General features: G+C 39.5%; 1 protein-coding gene across 1 annotated transcript in view; it reads right to left on the reverse strand.

Annotated features, from left to right (window-relative positions):
- Window positions 1–16,164, reverse strand: part of LOC125283559 (60S ribosomal protein L39-like) — a 74,697-nt gene extending 58,533 nt beyond the window's left edge. Inside the window, exon 1 of the mRNA XM_048225588.1 lies at window positions 16,053–16,164. Within this exon, the coding sequence (XP_048081545.1) occupies window positions 16,053–16,164 (112 nt within the window). The remainder of the gene's footprint in view (window positions 1–16,052) is intronic.
- Window positions 16,165–16,369: the final 205 nt, after the last annotated feature.

Below are 16,369 nucleotides of genomic sequence, written 5' to 3' on the forward strand. Positions count from 1 at the left end.
GCAAGCTGGCAAGAAATAAAGTTTTAAACACAGTAATTTTTTTAAACTTTGGAGACTATTTTAAATTTAAATTCGATTAGCCAACATATAGCACATCATTAGTTTCAGATGTAGAGTTCAGTAATTCATCAGTTGCCTGTAACACCCAGTGCTCCTCACATCACGTGCCCTAAACTGTGGAAACTTTGGAGACATTTATTTACTTTTCCATATCACCAACCATTAATATGAGTGGCTAAGTCCTATATTTCCTCAGGAAAAGATAAAACTATTGAGCGAATATTAGATCTTGTGGAGAACTTCAGTGTTAAGAGCTCTTGCTTTTGGTTCCACAAGCCCTCTTTGAAATGACCTAGCAAAAAATATTTTTGAAGTTCAATAAAGTCTTTTTAAAAAGTTTTTAATTTTTTAAAAAAAGATTTATTTATTTATTGGAGAGAGAGAGAGAGAGAGAGAGCATGCACATGAGCAGAGGGAGGGCAGAGAGGGAGAGGATAGAGAATCCCAAGCAGGCTCCCTACTGAGCGTGGAGCCCAACACGGGGCTTGATCCCATGACCTTGAGATCATGATCTGAGCCTAAATCAAGAGTTGGATGCTTAACTGACCGAGCCACCCCAAAATTCAATTAAGTAAAAAAAAAAAAAAAATTCAATAAAGTCTTGGTTCTGTCCTTTTAAGGCATTCTTCCAACCTTGAGCAAAATGTCCAGTCAAGACAGATGTGAATGTATTCTGGCTTTATGATTCAGATTAAGTAGTTAGGTGACAGGATCGTTATGAGTCTGAGCACAGAGCCTTGTGTCCTAGGCCCGGAGAGCCCCTTCTACAGGTTGTAGGTTGCCATTGTCCTCAGCTCCTTATACCCTCTCCCACAAAGGCAGAGGTGTCTATATGATATTCTGCCAATCTCGAACTCATTTCACCAATGGAAAGCCATTTCTTATGCTAATTATAAAGCCCTTCAGTGATGGTAGAGCCTTCAGGTGAGTTGAGACTGGCAACTCTCTGGAATGTGGACTCTTGATTATTCTTTCAGATGTTAACTAAACACTCTGCAGTGAGTATCCTAATTAAAATATATCAACTGTTAACTAATTGCCCCGAGGATATACATGAAAACTAACCTGGGACTATAATATACTATCTATGCTGAAATATTTTAAAATACACTTTAGACAATATAAAAGGCCCTTTTAGAAAAGACTGTTGATTCAACACTGATGTCAAAGATTGACCTGGATGCTTTGATTTTCTTTTTTTTTAAAAAACCTGCCATTTTTGTCAACAGATCCCTTGGCTCCTTTCTCTCACCATCGCTTCACTGGTCCAATTTGGGCCTCTCCTGCACAGACACTGGGAGGTATTCACAGGTGGGAAAGCATTACTTACTTGGCAAATTTGACTGGTGAGTAGTCCTTAATGTACGTAAAGCATCCCACGTTTACAGCTTCTCTATTCACTGAGCAAATATTTTTAAGAATCGACTCCTCTCTTTGTTTTTGATTTTTAAATTATTTTAAGGGTAATCGTTCTCAAAGAGTAATCCAGCCATCCCTGGTGGTGCCTGAGACATGTTCAGAGGGTCTGCAATATCAAAATTATTTTTAAAACAGGTCTAAGATATTATTTGCCTTTTACATGGTATTGTCATTTACAATGATGGTGAAAAAGGAATGGTGGGTAAAAAGCCTCTCATCTTAACATTAACCAAGGCAGTGGCCCCAAACTCAAGAGGTCCTTGTCATCTTTGCGTTTAAAAAGAAAAAAAAAAAGCCAGTTTTTCTTAAATACGTCTTTTTAAAAAATGTCTTTAATGAAAGAATATAATTTGTTAACCTTAATAAATCTTGACCCTTCAGTAATCATCTTAATATTTTGTATGACAAAATGGAAAGTATTCATAAAGCATTTAGGCTTTATACTGAGGATATCTTGAGGTTGAATTAAGTTGTGAACTGAACCATACTGGCTTTTTGCCTTGAAAGGCTCACTGACACACCAACTACCATTGTTCAGATTTGTGTATTTCACAGATATTTCCTTGAAAATGTCAATTCAAAAACAAACAAACTACAGTATTCATTTCCAAGGAGAAAATTTAAAATCTCAGGTGAAAATTGAAATTTTTGAAAACTTGTATGCAGCCTCAGAGCTTCCCAATTCTTAAAGATCTTTTCCTGATGAGCCCACTGGTAATATTAAAAATGTGACTTTTTGGTACTGTACCATGAAATGTGGACTATTTAGAAGATCAGCATAACTCGGTAAACCAACATTTTCGAAAGTGTCTATGAATGATGTCATAAAACCATGTGTGGTAAAAGAACTCTTCAGTGTGTGAGATAAATCAATGTATTTTATTAAAATAATAGAGTAAAAATGTTTACTTACATGGTTTAAGATTCCACATTGTAACTAAACTGAAAAGAAATCCTTCTACTTTCTGAGTTTGGGTGCAGTTTCAAAAAATCATATCCACGATTATCTGAAAGGGCTATTAAAGCGCTCCTCGCTTCCTCAAGTGTAGACCTGAGTGAAGTCAGTATTTCCACGACTTCATCAAGAGTGACGTAGCTCAGCAGACTGAACACGGACCCATAGATGAGGACCCACCTGTTTCTATTAAGCGGCCATGAAAGAAATTTGTAAAAATATAAAGAACACGGCCACTCTTCTCACAAATTATCGTTTCTTTAGGACACATAATTATTTTTCGTAAAAATACGTCATTTAAAAAATAATGGGTTTAGCATCATTCGTCTTAAATAAATATATAAATAAGTTTAAAGTTTTAAGTTTTAGCTTCTGATATAGTAAGTAGTGACAGATGTAAGTCACATAAACCAAACTCTTTGGGGCCCGGATAATTTTTACGCATGCAGGGGTGTCCCGAGACCAAAATTTTGACAACACAGTTTTAGGTAACTGTGCATTTGGTGGCGTGTTGCCCCCTGGCTCTAAGGAGCAGAGAATGGTTGGGTTTTTCACAAGCTAATGGTGGTTTCAGAGCTGTAGCCTCAATGTGTTCGGAAGAGAGAAAGCAGCGAGATTGACGAGGATACGGGGCGCCCGGCTGGCTCAGTCCGTAGACCATGTATGTATGTGACTCGCGATCTCCGGGTCGTGAGTTCAGTCTCCACGTTGAGCATGGAACCTGCTCTAAAAAAAAAAAAAAAAAAAAAAAAAAAAAAAAAAAAAAAGACTGCAATAGCACAAAAGACATTTTGATTTTGATTTATTTATTTATTTTACTTATTGTTTTTTTACCTTATCTATAGCAATCTTTTTTGGAAGGAGTTTCGGTATTTACTTACAAAATGATTTCTTCCAAAGTATGTTCCCATTTGGGCCCCATGGAGAATCATGGGGTAAATCATACTTTAACAAGTGTGGGTATTTCTGTATTTTTTTTCTACTTCCGAATACAAATGCCATCACACTTTGCTTCTGTATCGACTATTTCTCCCAATGCATTTGTTTCACCTAGAATTTTGTTTTACTTTTTACTTTTACATTTTATTTTTAATGCAGGATATTAAATAAAGTTACTGACAGATGTGATGAATTTCTGTGTCACCATCCTTCACTGTCTCTTTGGGTTCAAATGTCTTTTTGATGAGTTATATCCTTTCCTAATTTTTTTCAGACAGGTTTGACTATAGATAATAAACTTTCTTACTCTTTGGATGTTTCACAAGTAAATGATAATTTAGTATGTATTTTATTTTCACAGCTACATATTTTATTACTATTTTTGCTGATGAGAAATCTAATTAATATTTCCTTGTAGATACTCTGTTTTCGTTTGCATTTAAAAGTAGGCAATCAGGCACAATAGCAGGATTAAAAAAAAAGAAAGACATATTTGGGGCAAGCAGTGCTTCTAAGTTTCAATGTATAGACAAATGTCAGCCTAGCTTTTAATTTAGGCTTTTGTCCCTGGGCCTATCACTGCTCCCAACCCATAAGAGATAGTCAATATAATTTTTGTTGTTGCCATTTTGTTTTATTGTTATTTTTTTTTAGTAAAGCGTGAGTGAATGAACGCCAACTGTATTGGCAATTATTATAAAATTCAAACCTATTGACAATTGAGATGTTGCTGAAGAATGTTAATTTGAGAGAATTCTAGATGCTGAAGTTTGTGGATCACAGAGATAAGATGAGAAGTCAGCTGGGTGGTTAGTACTGGTAGAAACCTCACATCTGTTCCCTTTTGCAAGTGCTCATACATTCATGCTAAATTTTGCAGGCTGGGCTGAAGCAGGCTTCTGACCCAGAGTGGTCAGAAATGGTGTGATTATAGGGGCCATATATATCACGCCTTGGAGTGAAGTTCTGAGGAATATTTCAGGACTTAGGGTCAAGGTTCAAGTGAAAGGGCAGAAGTCAGGAACAGAACAGATCAGAACCCCATCAGTCAGTGAAACACAAGTTGATGTGAGAAAAAAAGGTCTAGGGCTTTTAGAGAAAAAGTCTTAACCAAAACAAGGGTGCGTGATGTGGGTACCGGTCGCCTGGTTCAATTACAATGACAGATCAGATATCTTGGTGAATTTACTGTGGTGTCGTGACAATCTACTCCGCAAACTGCATTTACATTTAGAAGAAAATGTTCTTAATATCATTTTTCTAAAAATCAATTTGTGTGTAGGTGGTCAACACCAGATGTTAGCAAAATCCTATTATCTGATTCTGCTTCTTTAGAATCACACCCTGATTCTGGTATCTTTTTTTTTTTTCTTAAGATTTTTTATTTATATGAGAGAGAGGGAGGAAGAGGGAAAGAGAGAGTGTGTGTACGTGTATGAGACAGAGAGCATGAGCCGGGGAGGGGCAGAGGGAGAGGGAGAAACAGGCTCCCCCAGAACAAGGAGCCTAGGACTGATGCCAGGACCCTGGGATCATGACCTGAGCCGAAGGCAGAGGCTTAACCAACTGAGCCACCCAGGCGCCCTCAGGTGTCTTGCTGTGGGTACTTTGTAGGGAACATTGTATGTATCACAGTGCTTTTTAAAATATCTTTTAACCACTGGGGATATGTAGGGTATTATATTCACTGCTTAAATCACGCACGCACATGCACACACACACACACACACACACACACGCACATGCACATGTGCGCCTAAGCAGATGCACATAAGTGGAAACTCAAAGCAAAACTCTTTGAGGTCAATGAAGCAAAATGTGTCTGCAACAAAGAAAAAAAAAAAGGTTTATAAAATATCCCACCTTCCTTTCCACTCAGTCTAGGTAACTGCCTCGAATTCCATCTTCTTGGGTGGGTTGCTGTGGATTGAATCCTACTACACTCCTTGCCAGTATTGTGTGTGTCTGAGGTTTTCTTTATGGTCAAGAGCCTTCTCCCCATACCACTGATGTGAAAAGGAACGGGGATGTCATTCTTTCATAGCATTTGTGTTTGTGATTGTCTTTGACCCTACTCTTCTGCTCTGAAAGGACAAAAATGCTTTCCTGGTTTTGGTGCAGTCTGGAGGTGACAGTGTACATTTGTTTTTAAATTCCTCACCAGGAAAACCTTGGTTTTCCTTAGAAGCTGGCCAACCCAGCCCCCATGTTACACCTGCTTCCAGCTGCCACCTTTCATGAGCCTGCTGGGTTAAAACACATTACAATGGCAGGTGCCGACAATTTTACAGAGTCCTGAAAGCTGGGGAAGCTGGATCAGGAGGTTTACCCAGTGAAAATCTTGCTGAAGAACAGGGGGAAGAATTCAGCTCTTCATTGGGTGTTTTGAGTTCTCTTGCCTTGGGGAGCTGAGAAAGCATGCTTCCCTGAGTCAGAAGCAGAGAATTAGGCACTGTGTTCTAAGCGGGATTGAAATTTATAGGCAAAACTCAAATGTGCAGAAAGGTGGCCATGTTTCTTTCTCCAAAACTGGAGACCATTTTCTCCCAAACTGCTAAGTCAGTTTATTTATTTATTTATTTATTTATTTATTTATTTATTTATTTTTAAAAGATTTTATTTATTTATTTGACAGAGAGGCAGCCAGCGAGAGAGGGAACACAAGCAGGGGGAGTGGGAGAGGAAGAAGCAGGCTCCCAGCGGACGAGCCCGATGTGGGACTCGATCCCAGAACGCCGGGATCACGCCCTGAGCCGAAGGCAGACGCTTAACGACTGAGCCACCCAGGTGCCCCGCTAAGTCAGTTTAAAATCCCAGTCAGGACATTTCCTCACTCTGATATTGTCCCCTCCCCTTCTTCTGGGATAGCTTGTGGATAGGGAGTCGGAAGTCCCATGGCAACAAGGAGGAAGTTATCTGCTTTGCAGACTATCTCGCTTGTGTCCTTATTGGCTTCTACTGAGACTCCTCCTCTCTCTGAGGCTGTGGTTCCCAGGCTCTGGCTCCCCGGCTGATGGAACACATTATTACTCCTACCCAATGCACCATAACTGCTGTGGGCTCCTTCCTGGATTCGAACTGATTATCCTGCATCCTCTGTTATGAGCTCCTTCTGCCCCTTGCTGTGGCAAATGTCTGGCTTGAGAATCATACTCTGAATTCTTAGCTAACACTCTCTTGAATAGGTGGGTGGAGTGGGCAGTAGGATCTTCTCCAAATCTCTCCTTGCCTTGCTGGTATTATGGGAGACCTAGGAGAGGTATGTAGGTGGCTGTTTCAGGCCCTCTTTGCCCATACCTTCCTCCTAATCAATATCCAGGCTGCTTGCTCAAGGCTGGGCTAGGCTCCTGCTAGAGGTGAGGGCTTGCTGTGCTCTACCTACCAACAATATCTCTTTGACCTACTTTGTTTGGCTCCATGAGAATTGGGAGGGGCCTACTTTGAATGAGCGTAAGAGAAATAAGAGTACCTGAAACTTTCTCAAACATGACGTTCCATATCCTTACATGTGTATCCTTATACATTATAACCATCGTATTTCCTGAATCCTCTAGACCAATATCCCACCTTAAATTCAAGAATTCTGAGTTCCTAATATTCCCTGGTGGTTCACTTTAACTTTAAATGCTTAATTTTCCCTTGTAATGCATTTTGGTTATCTATGATTTGGTAATTTGCCTATTTTTTTTTTAAATAATGGAAATAACATTTAAAGGCCTTGTGTGTGTATATATATATGTTCTAGAAGAAAAATTAATTTCTGAAAAAAAGAAAGAAAAAAGAAAAATTAATTTCTGGTAAACTTAGTTACTTGTATTAAGTCATTTCCCACATGATCAGTTATATAAAAGAATTCATCTCTGTAGTAATAGAATGAAAAAAGATGTGGTTCAAATAACTAAAGCAGAGAGATGACAAGATGTAGCATTTTTAGAAGTTGAACATCTGCTCAGTGTCCCCCAGACCTACAGAAAATTAGGTTTCATATCTGGACTCTTTTTTTTTTTTTAAAGATTTTATTTATTTATTTGACAGAGATAGAGACAGCCAGCAAGAGAGGGAACACAAGCAGGGGGAGTGGGAGAGGAAGAAGCAGGCTCATAGCGGAGGAGCCTGATGTGGGCCTCGATCCCATAACGCCGGGATCACGCCCTGAGCTGAAGGCAGACGCTTAACCGCTGTGCCACCCCGGCGCCCCTCATATCTGGACTCTTAACATCTCTTGCCAGATACCCCCAGTAAGCTGCAGAGACAATGTTCTGTTTTGATTTGATAATGTTGGTCTCCGATCAACAGCGTTCAAGAAGGGTGTATCGTGAATTGGGGAGAAATTAAAATATACTGAGAGAATTGTCTTCAGGAACCATAAAATACTTCATATGTGTGCATGCATATGGTAGCTTTTATTGGGAATAAGGTACTATGCTTTCTTTCCTTGCCATATGATAGGAAATACAGGAAGTGTATTTGAAGGCATGAATGTTGAGAATTGTGAATCTAGCGGTACATTTCTTCTTCTGAGTCAAGGGCTAACATGTTCATGGCAATTAGGAAATTGAACTGCCAGGTAAGAACCAAGTCAGAACCAGAGTTACGATTACAAGTGGAATTTGCATAAGTTATGATTATAAAGAGCAACATATAGTTTATAAAACATGATTGCTTCTTTTGATCCTCACAATCGTGTTTTGAGGGAAGAGTTACGTTCCTCCTAATTTACTAGTGAACCCAACTGTTAAGTTACTTTCACAAGCTAAACCAACCAAGAAATAAAGCTGGGATTCACACTGTATAGTATTTTTTGGCAGATCAGTTTTCTTCTAATAGACCTTTAGGTGCATTTATGAACATTCTTTTATTTAATATTTTAGAAAGACTGAAATAATGTCATCTCCATTAAGACTCTGTTAGTTGCTAATGTACATTCATTTGCTTTAATTTTTTTATTAGGAAACTTTCAGACCTATAGGAAAGTAAAGAGAATAGTATAATGAACAACGATGTATTCATGAGCTGAATTTAATAATTGCGTACCTTTGCTTTATGCATTTTTTTGCTGAAATATCTAAAATCTAGGCTTTATGATATTTCATCCCTAAATGCTTTAGAAGGCGTTCTCCAAAAATACAGACAGTTTTCCCAATTAACCACCCACTTAACTATTCCATTATCCCACTGACGTCCTTACTAATATCCAGTGCATATTCAAATTTCCTACATTAGCCTTTAATAATTTGTAATGTTAATGTGTTCAAAGTAGGATCAAGTTCAGGTCCACACATCACACTGGGTTGTTGTCTCTTAGAAGCTTTACTTGAAGACTCGGTGCACCTTCCTTTTGCTCTTTCTGCCTCCCATGTACCTATTGAGTAGAACCAGCTGGTCATCCTGCAGAAAGTTCCACAGGCCGGATCTCTCAGATTGGTTCCTTGCTTAACTTGTTCCTGCCATGGCTGTTCTTCCTGTTCACTGAAAATTAGATCTACTATTTCAATCAGGCTCACATTAGTCAGTTTGAGAAAGACTGTTTAGGGGGTGAGACACAGGAAGCATGTCCGGTTGACCCACCCTTAGTGACACTGATGTTGGTTACTATGTGAAGGTGATCCTCCCTTCTAAAAGACTACAAATATATTTTTTTGCCGTAGTTTTCATACTTCATAATTAATTTCAATTAATTCTGGCCTCTAACTTGGACATGTATACACACCGAACTGCTTAGATTCCATAGAATACTGAATGTAGGTATTTAACCAATACAAAAAGATAGGAGATGCTTGGGGGAGTGTGTTCAATGTATCTTTGAAATTAAACTTAAGTTAGTATTATTTTTGCTCATGAGACATTGTGGATTCAAGAAGAAACAACCACATCAAGACTATTCCCTTTCGAATTTTTTTTTTTTTTTTTTTTTTTACCCTTAGTGACCTTCTATTTTTTTCATCTCACTGTATTCCCTGAGCACCTGTGTACGTGCAACACACCTTACCAACATTTTGGAGATCATAAGAGCAAATTCAAAGATTAAGTGGTTTCCTCCTCATCCTTACTTTCCAGCACACACAGACACATACATACATACAGCAAGAAAGAGAATTGAGAAATAAATGTCACTCATTTACTCAATTTTATGACACATTTTTCACATAACACTGATTATTAGGATCATTATTATTAGGATAGGTAATACTATCCATGCGTATATCTTTGTACACGTGTGTGTATGTATCTGTGTGTGTGTGTGTGTGTATTCAGAAGCAAATTTGAATATAAGGTGAGCCTTGCAACTGATGGCGTTTTAGAATCACAGGCATGTGTAAGCCTGCATTAAGATGTTATAAAGAAAATTCTCTTCTATATTCTGTATTCTCACATTCTCCTCTATATAGTGGTCTTGGTATGTTAATAATTTTTAGAGTAAGCTTTTTTTCACCGAGAGTAGCACTTTTAAGGCTCTTTGGTGGAGGGACATGTGGCCTGGCTTCACTGATCTGCAAACAACACCCCCTCTGAGTACTATTATCATCCAGACGGTTTTCTTACTGAGCAGTTATGAAGGTTTATGACCAAGTTATAAGCAGGAGAAGGGAGCTTATGTTAATGAGGTCAACACTGTTTCTGTTATGTCTTTGACTTATTAAACAGTCCCCCAAAGGGAATACCTTTTCCAAATGGGCTAAATAGAGAAACTTTTGCCGGCTGAAGCTTACACCGCAGGCGAACTTAATGATGTGCAGCTGAATCTAAATCCAGGTGGAGCCGTTCAGCGCTACCTGGCCCACCGCAGCTGCAACCTTCCCGTTTACTTACGTATTTGTAGCGATGGTCACTTCCACAATTATTTCTTTGTCTCCGCCAGCTCGGACTGCCATAACAAAATACGGTAGGCTACGTGACTTAAACAACAGGACTTTATTTTCTCATAATCACGGAGGCTGGGAAGTCCAAGATCAAGGTGCCAGCCGGTTTGATTTCCTGGAAGAGCTCTCTTCCTGGTTTGCAGATGGTTGTCCTTCTCACTGTGTCCTTTCATGGCATGGAGAGAGAGAGAGAGCAAGCGAGCTCTCTGGTGTGTCTTCTTATAGAAGAGTGCTAATCCCATCAGGATGGCCCACTCTCATGACCTCGTCTAACCCTAATTGGGTCCCAAAGACCCCCACCTCCAAATGCCCTCATAGTGGAGGTTAGAGCTTCAACGTATGAATTTGCAGGGAGGGGAACAAACATTCAGCCCGTAACAATCTTCATCTGGAGAGTGAGTGAATGAGGGAAAAAATTATATCTATTTTGTTAGATCATTTGGTTTACAAATCAGCCTCTGAAGATTTAGGTTGTTTGTGCTTTATTCCCCAGCTGCTGGGTTTGGTGTCAGAGGAGTTGCTTCTGTTATGGTCTGGTGATGATACTTGATCGAATGAGAGCATACGTCTCACCGCTGAGTCAGAATAAAGGCAGGCATCACAGCAAAGTTCACCTGTCGTGGGAAGGGTTGATAGTTGATATAGCTCATTCTAGCACAATGGATCAGGGCATGCTGCTTGCAGGTTTTGTAGTCAATGTTGCAATGTTTTATCAATTTGCAATTATAGTCTTAGCCCCAGATTTGTATAGCCTTTGATAAGGAAGTCACCAGCTTGCAGTTGGGTGGGGTGGGTAACCAGACAGCTGCTCGTGCATACCAATGAGGGTTTTGTCAATGCAAATGTGGAGAGCCCTTTTAAAAATTTAGCCCTAAGTGTCTACTTTGAGCTTCGGTGTGATATGTGATACGAGACCACTTAACCAGCAAGTTTACCTCTAATTTTAGCTTCACCTGAATTAAAGCTGGCGTGATATCGCATACTGCTACAGACATTAGCAACTTTAAAGTGCTAGGAGAAAGAACCTGAAATTAGAGGCAGTCCAAGGGAAGCATCACCAGAAAGTCACTGATGCTTTTGTGTTGTTTGCAAAATTTCAGGAAATCTCTGATGGATATTAGGGTAAAAGAGATAATTTGCTTCTTCATAGGAACACATTTTTAATGCCATTTATTTCCGACTTTGGCAGCTTAAGACAATCAGCCTACATACAAAGGAAGCCAAACAAAACAAAACAAGCTGTTTGGGGAATGGATTCTCCAACAAATCCCTCTCCAATGAGCCAGGGTCTTCAGTAAAAAAAAGATGCCTTGCCTCTCTGCTTCCTCCTCAAACGTCCGACCATTGGGCTGCGGAAATGTTCCATCAAGCGAGGCAGCTGAACAGTCATTGTACCATTTTGTTCTGGGTCTGTGGCCAGCCCAGACAGATAAGCATTGTTCTTTGTGTGAGGGGACAAAGAATGTAAGCTTCCCATATCCTCTCCTAGAGAATCGAAGCGACCGCTCCATGTATTAGCTTAGCATTTCCACCGCTGGTAAGACCGCATCCCTGACATCATCGGCACTCAGCAATGCTCACACTTAAGTGCCAATCAAGTGAATCGAGCCTACCTGTTCTCATTGACGGTAGCTGTTACAGGATGGTGACAGAGAGAAAAGGGGACAGTCATCCTTAGGGTAATAGGCACAAAGCAACAAAACAGAAAAATAGCCAATGATCGAGGGCTTACCCCTGCAGGAATTTATGGTATCCATTGACTAGTCAAACAAATATTTATTTTGTGCTGGGAAGTATTATAAAGTTTAAAGACCCAAAGAGGTTAAGGTGTTGTCCTTACCTTCAAGGGATTAGCAGAGAGGCGGATCGATATGCAGATGAATAAAAGTATTAAGCACACTGTCATACCAGTCCGTCTCGTTTATAGGGGGTATTCTGAGTGCGCCAGCTCTCTTACTGGGGACGTCAGGAAAGGTTTTTAAAAAAGGCAGAGGAAGAATGTTGTAAAAATCACAAAAAAAATAGTACAAAGCAGTATAAGGTAAATAAGAATGAGGGAACAAAACATCTACTTAATAGGCGCTTAGGGAAGGGAAAATTCACTCTTGTTCAGAGTGGAAAGGAGAGAGAATATAAGAAACGGAGTTGAGTAATATCTGTTGTGGAGTTTGAAGGTGAAGAGTTGTAAAACCTGACCTATGCTAACACTGCCTTAGTCCCTAATTTGTGCATGAAATCTCTGTGGAGCCAGGCTTGGGGGCTCTAGGATACTTGAGGCAACAGGAAGTCATAACCTTCTCAGTGGCTCTGGAGACGGGAAGATAAGGCTAACTCAGCCCAAACTGGGCTTGTAATTGCCATGTCATTTTCATTCTAACCGTATTTTTGGTACCGTTGGTTGTTTTTTCAAACAGCGACATACTTGAAATACATATAGAACTACCTTCTTCTCCACTACAACGTAGCTCCCTGTGAAACAGCAAGAGGTAAACTATGTAACAGGCCACACTATGGTACTAGAGAAGAAGACGTGAAATTTATGTCTTCTAAGCATAAATTCAGGGAGGAAATCTCAGTTTGCATTTTGAAATAGATTCTATAGCTCTTAGGCTATTCCCAAGAAATGTCTGAAGAAATATCCTTGGATTCCTGAATGAACGACTTCCCTTCTGAATGGCTGGTGGCATAGTCTTACCACTGTGTAAAGGATGGATTCTCGGTTGGACAGATCTTAACGATCACTGACGCACTAGCTTTTAGTTTGACATGAGAGAAGGGATGGGTTTGTCAGATTTCTTCAAAGATATCCATTTCCAATGAAGAGATTCTTCATGCTCAGGCAACCAGCCACCCACGTGTACAAGTCCCAAATAGGAATGTCTGCATGTGGGTGTGTGTCTTCTCTGGATGTGTGTACCTTTCTATGTACACAAGCAACAAACACCAAAGATCTATAAATGGGTTGATGGATTAAAAAAAAGCCTACATCGGTATATGGCATTAGTTACATTTTTATCAATGCTTCCTTTTCAATCTTAGAATAATTCTTTGATACACAACAGTGCAGCTTGTAGGAAATTTTATTGTGGTGGTGGAAAGACCCTGGTTCCTTAGCTGTGCCTTGAATTACCTCTGAGACCCCAGCTGAGTCCCTTCAGTTTGAAGGACTTTGTTTTCTTCCTGTTTTTTTTTTTTTTCCTTAGACAGAAGGGAGGGAGGGGCAGAGGGAGAAGGAGAATCTTAAGTAGGCTCCACGCTCAGCGTGGAACCCAACGTGGGGCTTGATCTCACAATCCTGGGACCATGACCTGAGCTGAAATCAAGAGTCGGACACTTAACCGACTGAGCCACCAGGCACCCCTGTTTTCTCCCTTTTTGAATAGAGTGAGTTAAATTAGCGATCTCTACAAATCCTTCACATTCAATATTCTATGATTCTAGATTCTATGAATAAACCAGAGTGATCTTAGTTTCAGAAGTCTATTGTTAGGAACATTTGCGTCATTTGGTTCCTACAGTGCCTAATTCAAGCTGGCTACCAGAACACAGCTCTCCGTCATGTCGTTGGGAGACTGATGCGCAGGGTGGCAGCACTGCCTGGCTTTGGAAGTTGAGTCAGCTAGAACACAGATGGGCGGAGAGGATTTATGTAAGGTCGTATTTGTCACATGAGTAACAAAACCTGTTCCAAGAGAAAGCCATCTTTTTCCTGCAGCTTCTAGCTGCCTAGGGGGATCTTGGGCTCCACTAGAATTTCTACTATCTGATTCTGCCTTCAGATGGCAGAGGAATTAAGAGGTGATTTTGACCCCTTGATAATTTGGGGTAGCTTTGTTGTGTCATGGTAGGGACTATGGCTCTCAGGTTGAGTTAGGACCGTATATCTGGAGTCTTGTGGGGAGCCAGTTTATAAGATTCATTCCATCCATCCTCTGCTGAATTTCATATGTATTTGACCAGGTATATCAAAAATTGTTTTCACTCTAACGCATTGGTCCCTTGCTATTATATGCAAAGTAGTGTTTTCAGCTATATAGGAAACAGAGAGATGGTCCTTTTCTTCAAAAAAAAAAAATCAAATGAGGGAGGCTCAGTATATTGTAGTGGTGTAAGCATTTATTAATTATTACTGAATAACATAACTATCATTTTGATTTTGCAAAATGAATGCTAATTATATTATTTATATGGTAAAAAATGCCTAAAAAACACGACAATGTTTGGGTTTTTATTCATAAGTGATGTTAAATTTTGTGTTGGGAAATGACTAGTTATGCTCAGAGTCTTAATCTAGTTCATGCCTAATGGATAGAATCCCAAGTGACCCATGAAAAATATTTGCATGTTGGAACTACTTTTTCATTTGATAAAGAAATGGCTAATTTAATTTTGCCAAGTTGAAATATGTAGGGCAAATTATAATAGACCATTTTACTTCTTAAGAAATTTTAATTATTTGGCTTACATGATACCGTATCATGTAAAATGTTTACACCCTAGAGCTTTTTCGTTGTTCTAGTTCAATTTAAAGTCAGAGCATGAAGGTCCTGGTACTTTTGATACTGATATTTCAATTAAGGCTTAAGATGTGGGCAATGATGAGAAACTAGAGGTATAATTTCCTTACTTGTAAATGTAGATTAATATTTGAACCTGACTCCCCAGTTTGAAGAATATTATGGGAGAGTAAAACTCCATGCCCAATAAGCATGAAGGACGTTATGTTTCCCAGGTAGCTTGGATGACATATTGACTTATGGTTGTGAGTCTTGCTAATCCTTTGATTCTCTTTATGTTCTAAATTTATACACTAGGGAAGGAATTCCTGGTGTCCCACTCTTACTTTACATACATCTGAAAATATGTAAATGAAATAGGCACAATCACCTAAAATGTTTGAGCGATCTCTACTTAGAATGATTTATGCGCTAGAGTTGCAGTATGTAAAAATCTGTTTGCCTTCACTAGGTTCGAAGAAGTACTTGTTTATAGGCACCATGTTCAGGAACCCCGCTAACTTCTGTGGCCTCGCAACTTTATTTCTGATAGGTTCCTTTTTCTATGAGATAAGAGGAACTTGAGATTTAAACACAATTTTCTCAATGCTAATTTTTTTCTTCTTTCTTTTTCTTTTCTTTTTTTCCCCAAAATACCGCAGCGAAATCTTTTTTTTTTCCTCTTTGATTACATAAAGGTTGAACAGGTATAGAATAATACTCAGGTGAAACAAGTACCCTTCTTAGACAGTAACTCAAAAAACTTTGCCATCACCTTTGTCTTGTTTATAAAGATGTGCTGGCCCTTCTGTTGCTCCCCTCAGACTACAAGAATTTGTGGCTACATAGACGCCTGGCTGGCAAAGGGGCAGATGTTCCAGTTGGTCCCAGGAGCCTTGCAACCCTGGAAGGAAGGAATATTCCACCACCTTTCCATTACACAACATTTCCATTGAGGAAACTCTGTTCTGGGGAAGATTAAATGAAACAAAAAAGACTCTATAGATAAAAGTATTTGCAGAATACCAGATTAAATAAAGTTGATCAGTATGTACTTATGTTAGGACTTCTTGTGGTCGTTAATATGCTAATTCTCATTATAAATATCCTGGTGAGGAGATATTATGGGAAAGGTCTTCTAAATGTAGTAGACCAGGAGCCCTCTTTCTGTTAAACATCTGTTAAATGTTGTAAAAGAGTCAAATTTTGAGGACAAGTGTTTGGACGAAGCTGCCTTAGCCACCACCATCTTGCCTGCCTTCTCTTGGTAGCAGGTATGGGAGTAGGATGCAGAGAGTTCTAGTGGCTTGTTAGTGGACATACCTCCCTTCAGTGGAGACTTCCCAAAGCTGGGCTGCTGTGCCTGCAGCTTCCTCAACATCCTCTCCTGCCTCTGTCCAGTTTCTGTTGGCACAGAAAGTAGAAACTTCTCCATGACTCAACTTTTCACTCAATACGAGCCTTCTGTCTTGAGGCTCATGTCAACACTGTGAAAATGGAGACATCATGTATCTGGCCTCTCTTGTCCCTTCCCTGTTACAGTCTGTCTTCATCTCCTCTTTCGTTTTCATCCTAGGCCCTGAGAATTGTTGCCAGAGACATTTTTAATGACTTAAAAAAAGGACATTTATTTATTTATC

Source organism: Ursus arctos, unplaced genomic scaffold (genome assembly GCF_023065955.2).
Source record: "Ursus arctos isolate Adak ecotype North America unplaced genomic scaffold, UrsArc2.0 scaffold_31, whole genome shotgun sequence".
Classification (NCBI taxonomy): domain Eukaryota; kingdom Metazoa; phylum Chordata; class Mammalia; order Carnivora; family Ursidae; genus Ursus; species Ursus arctos.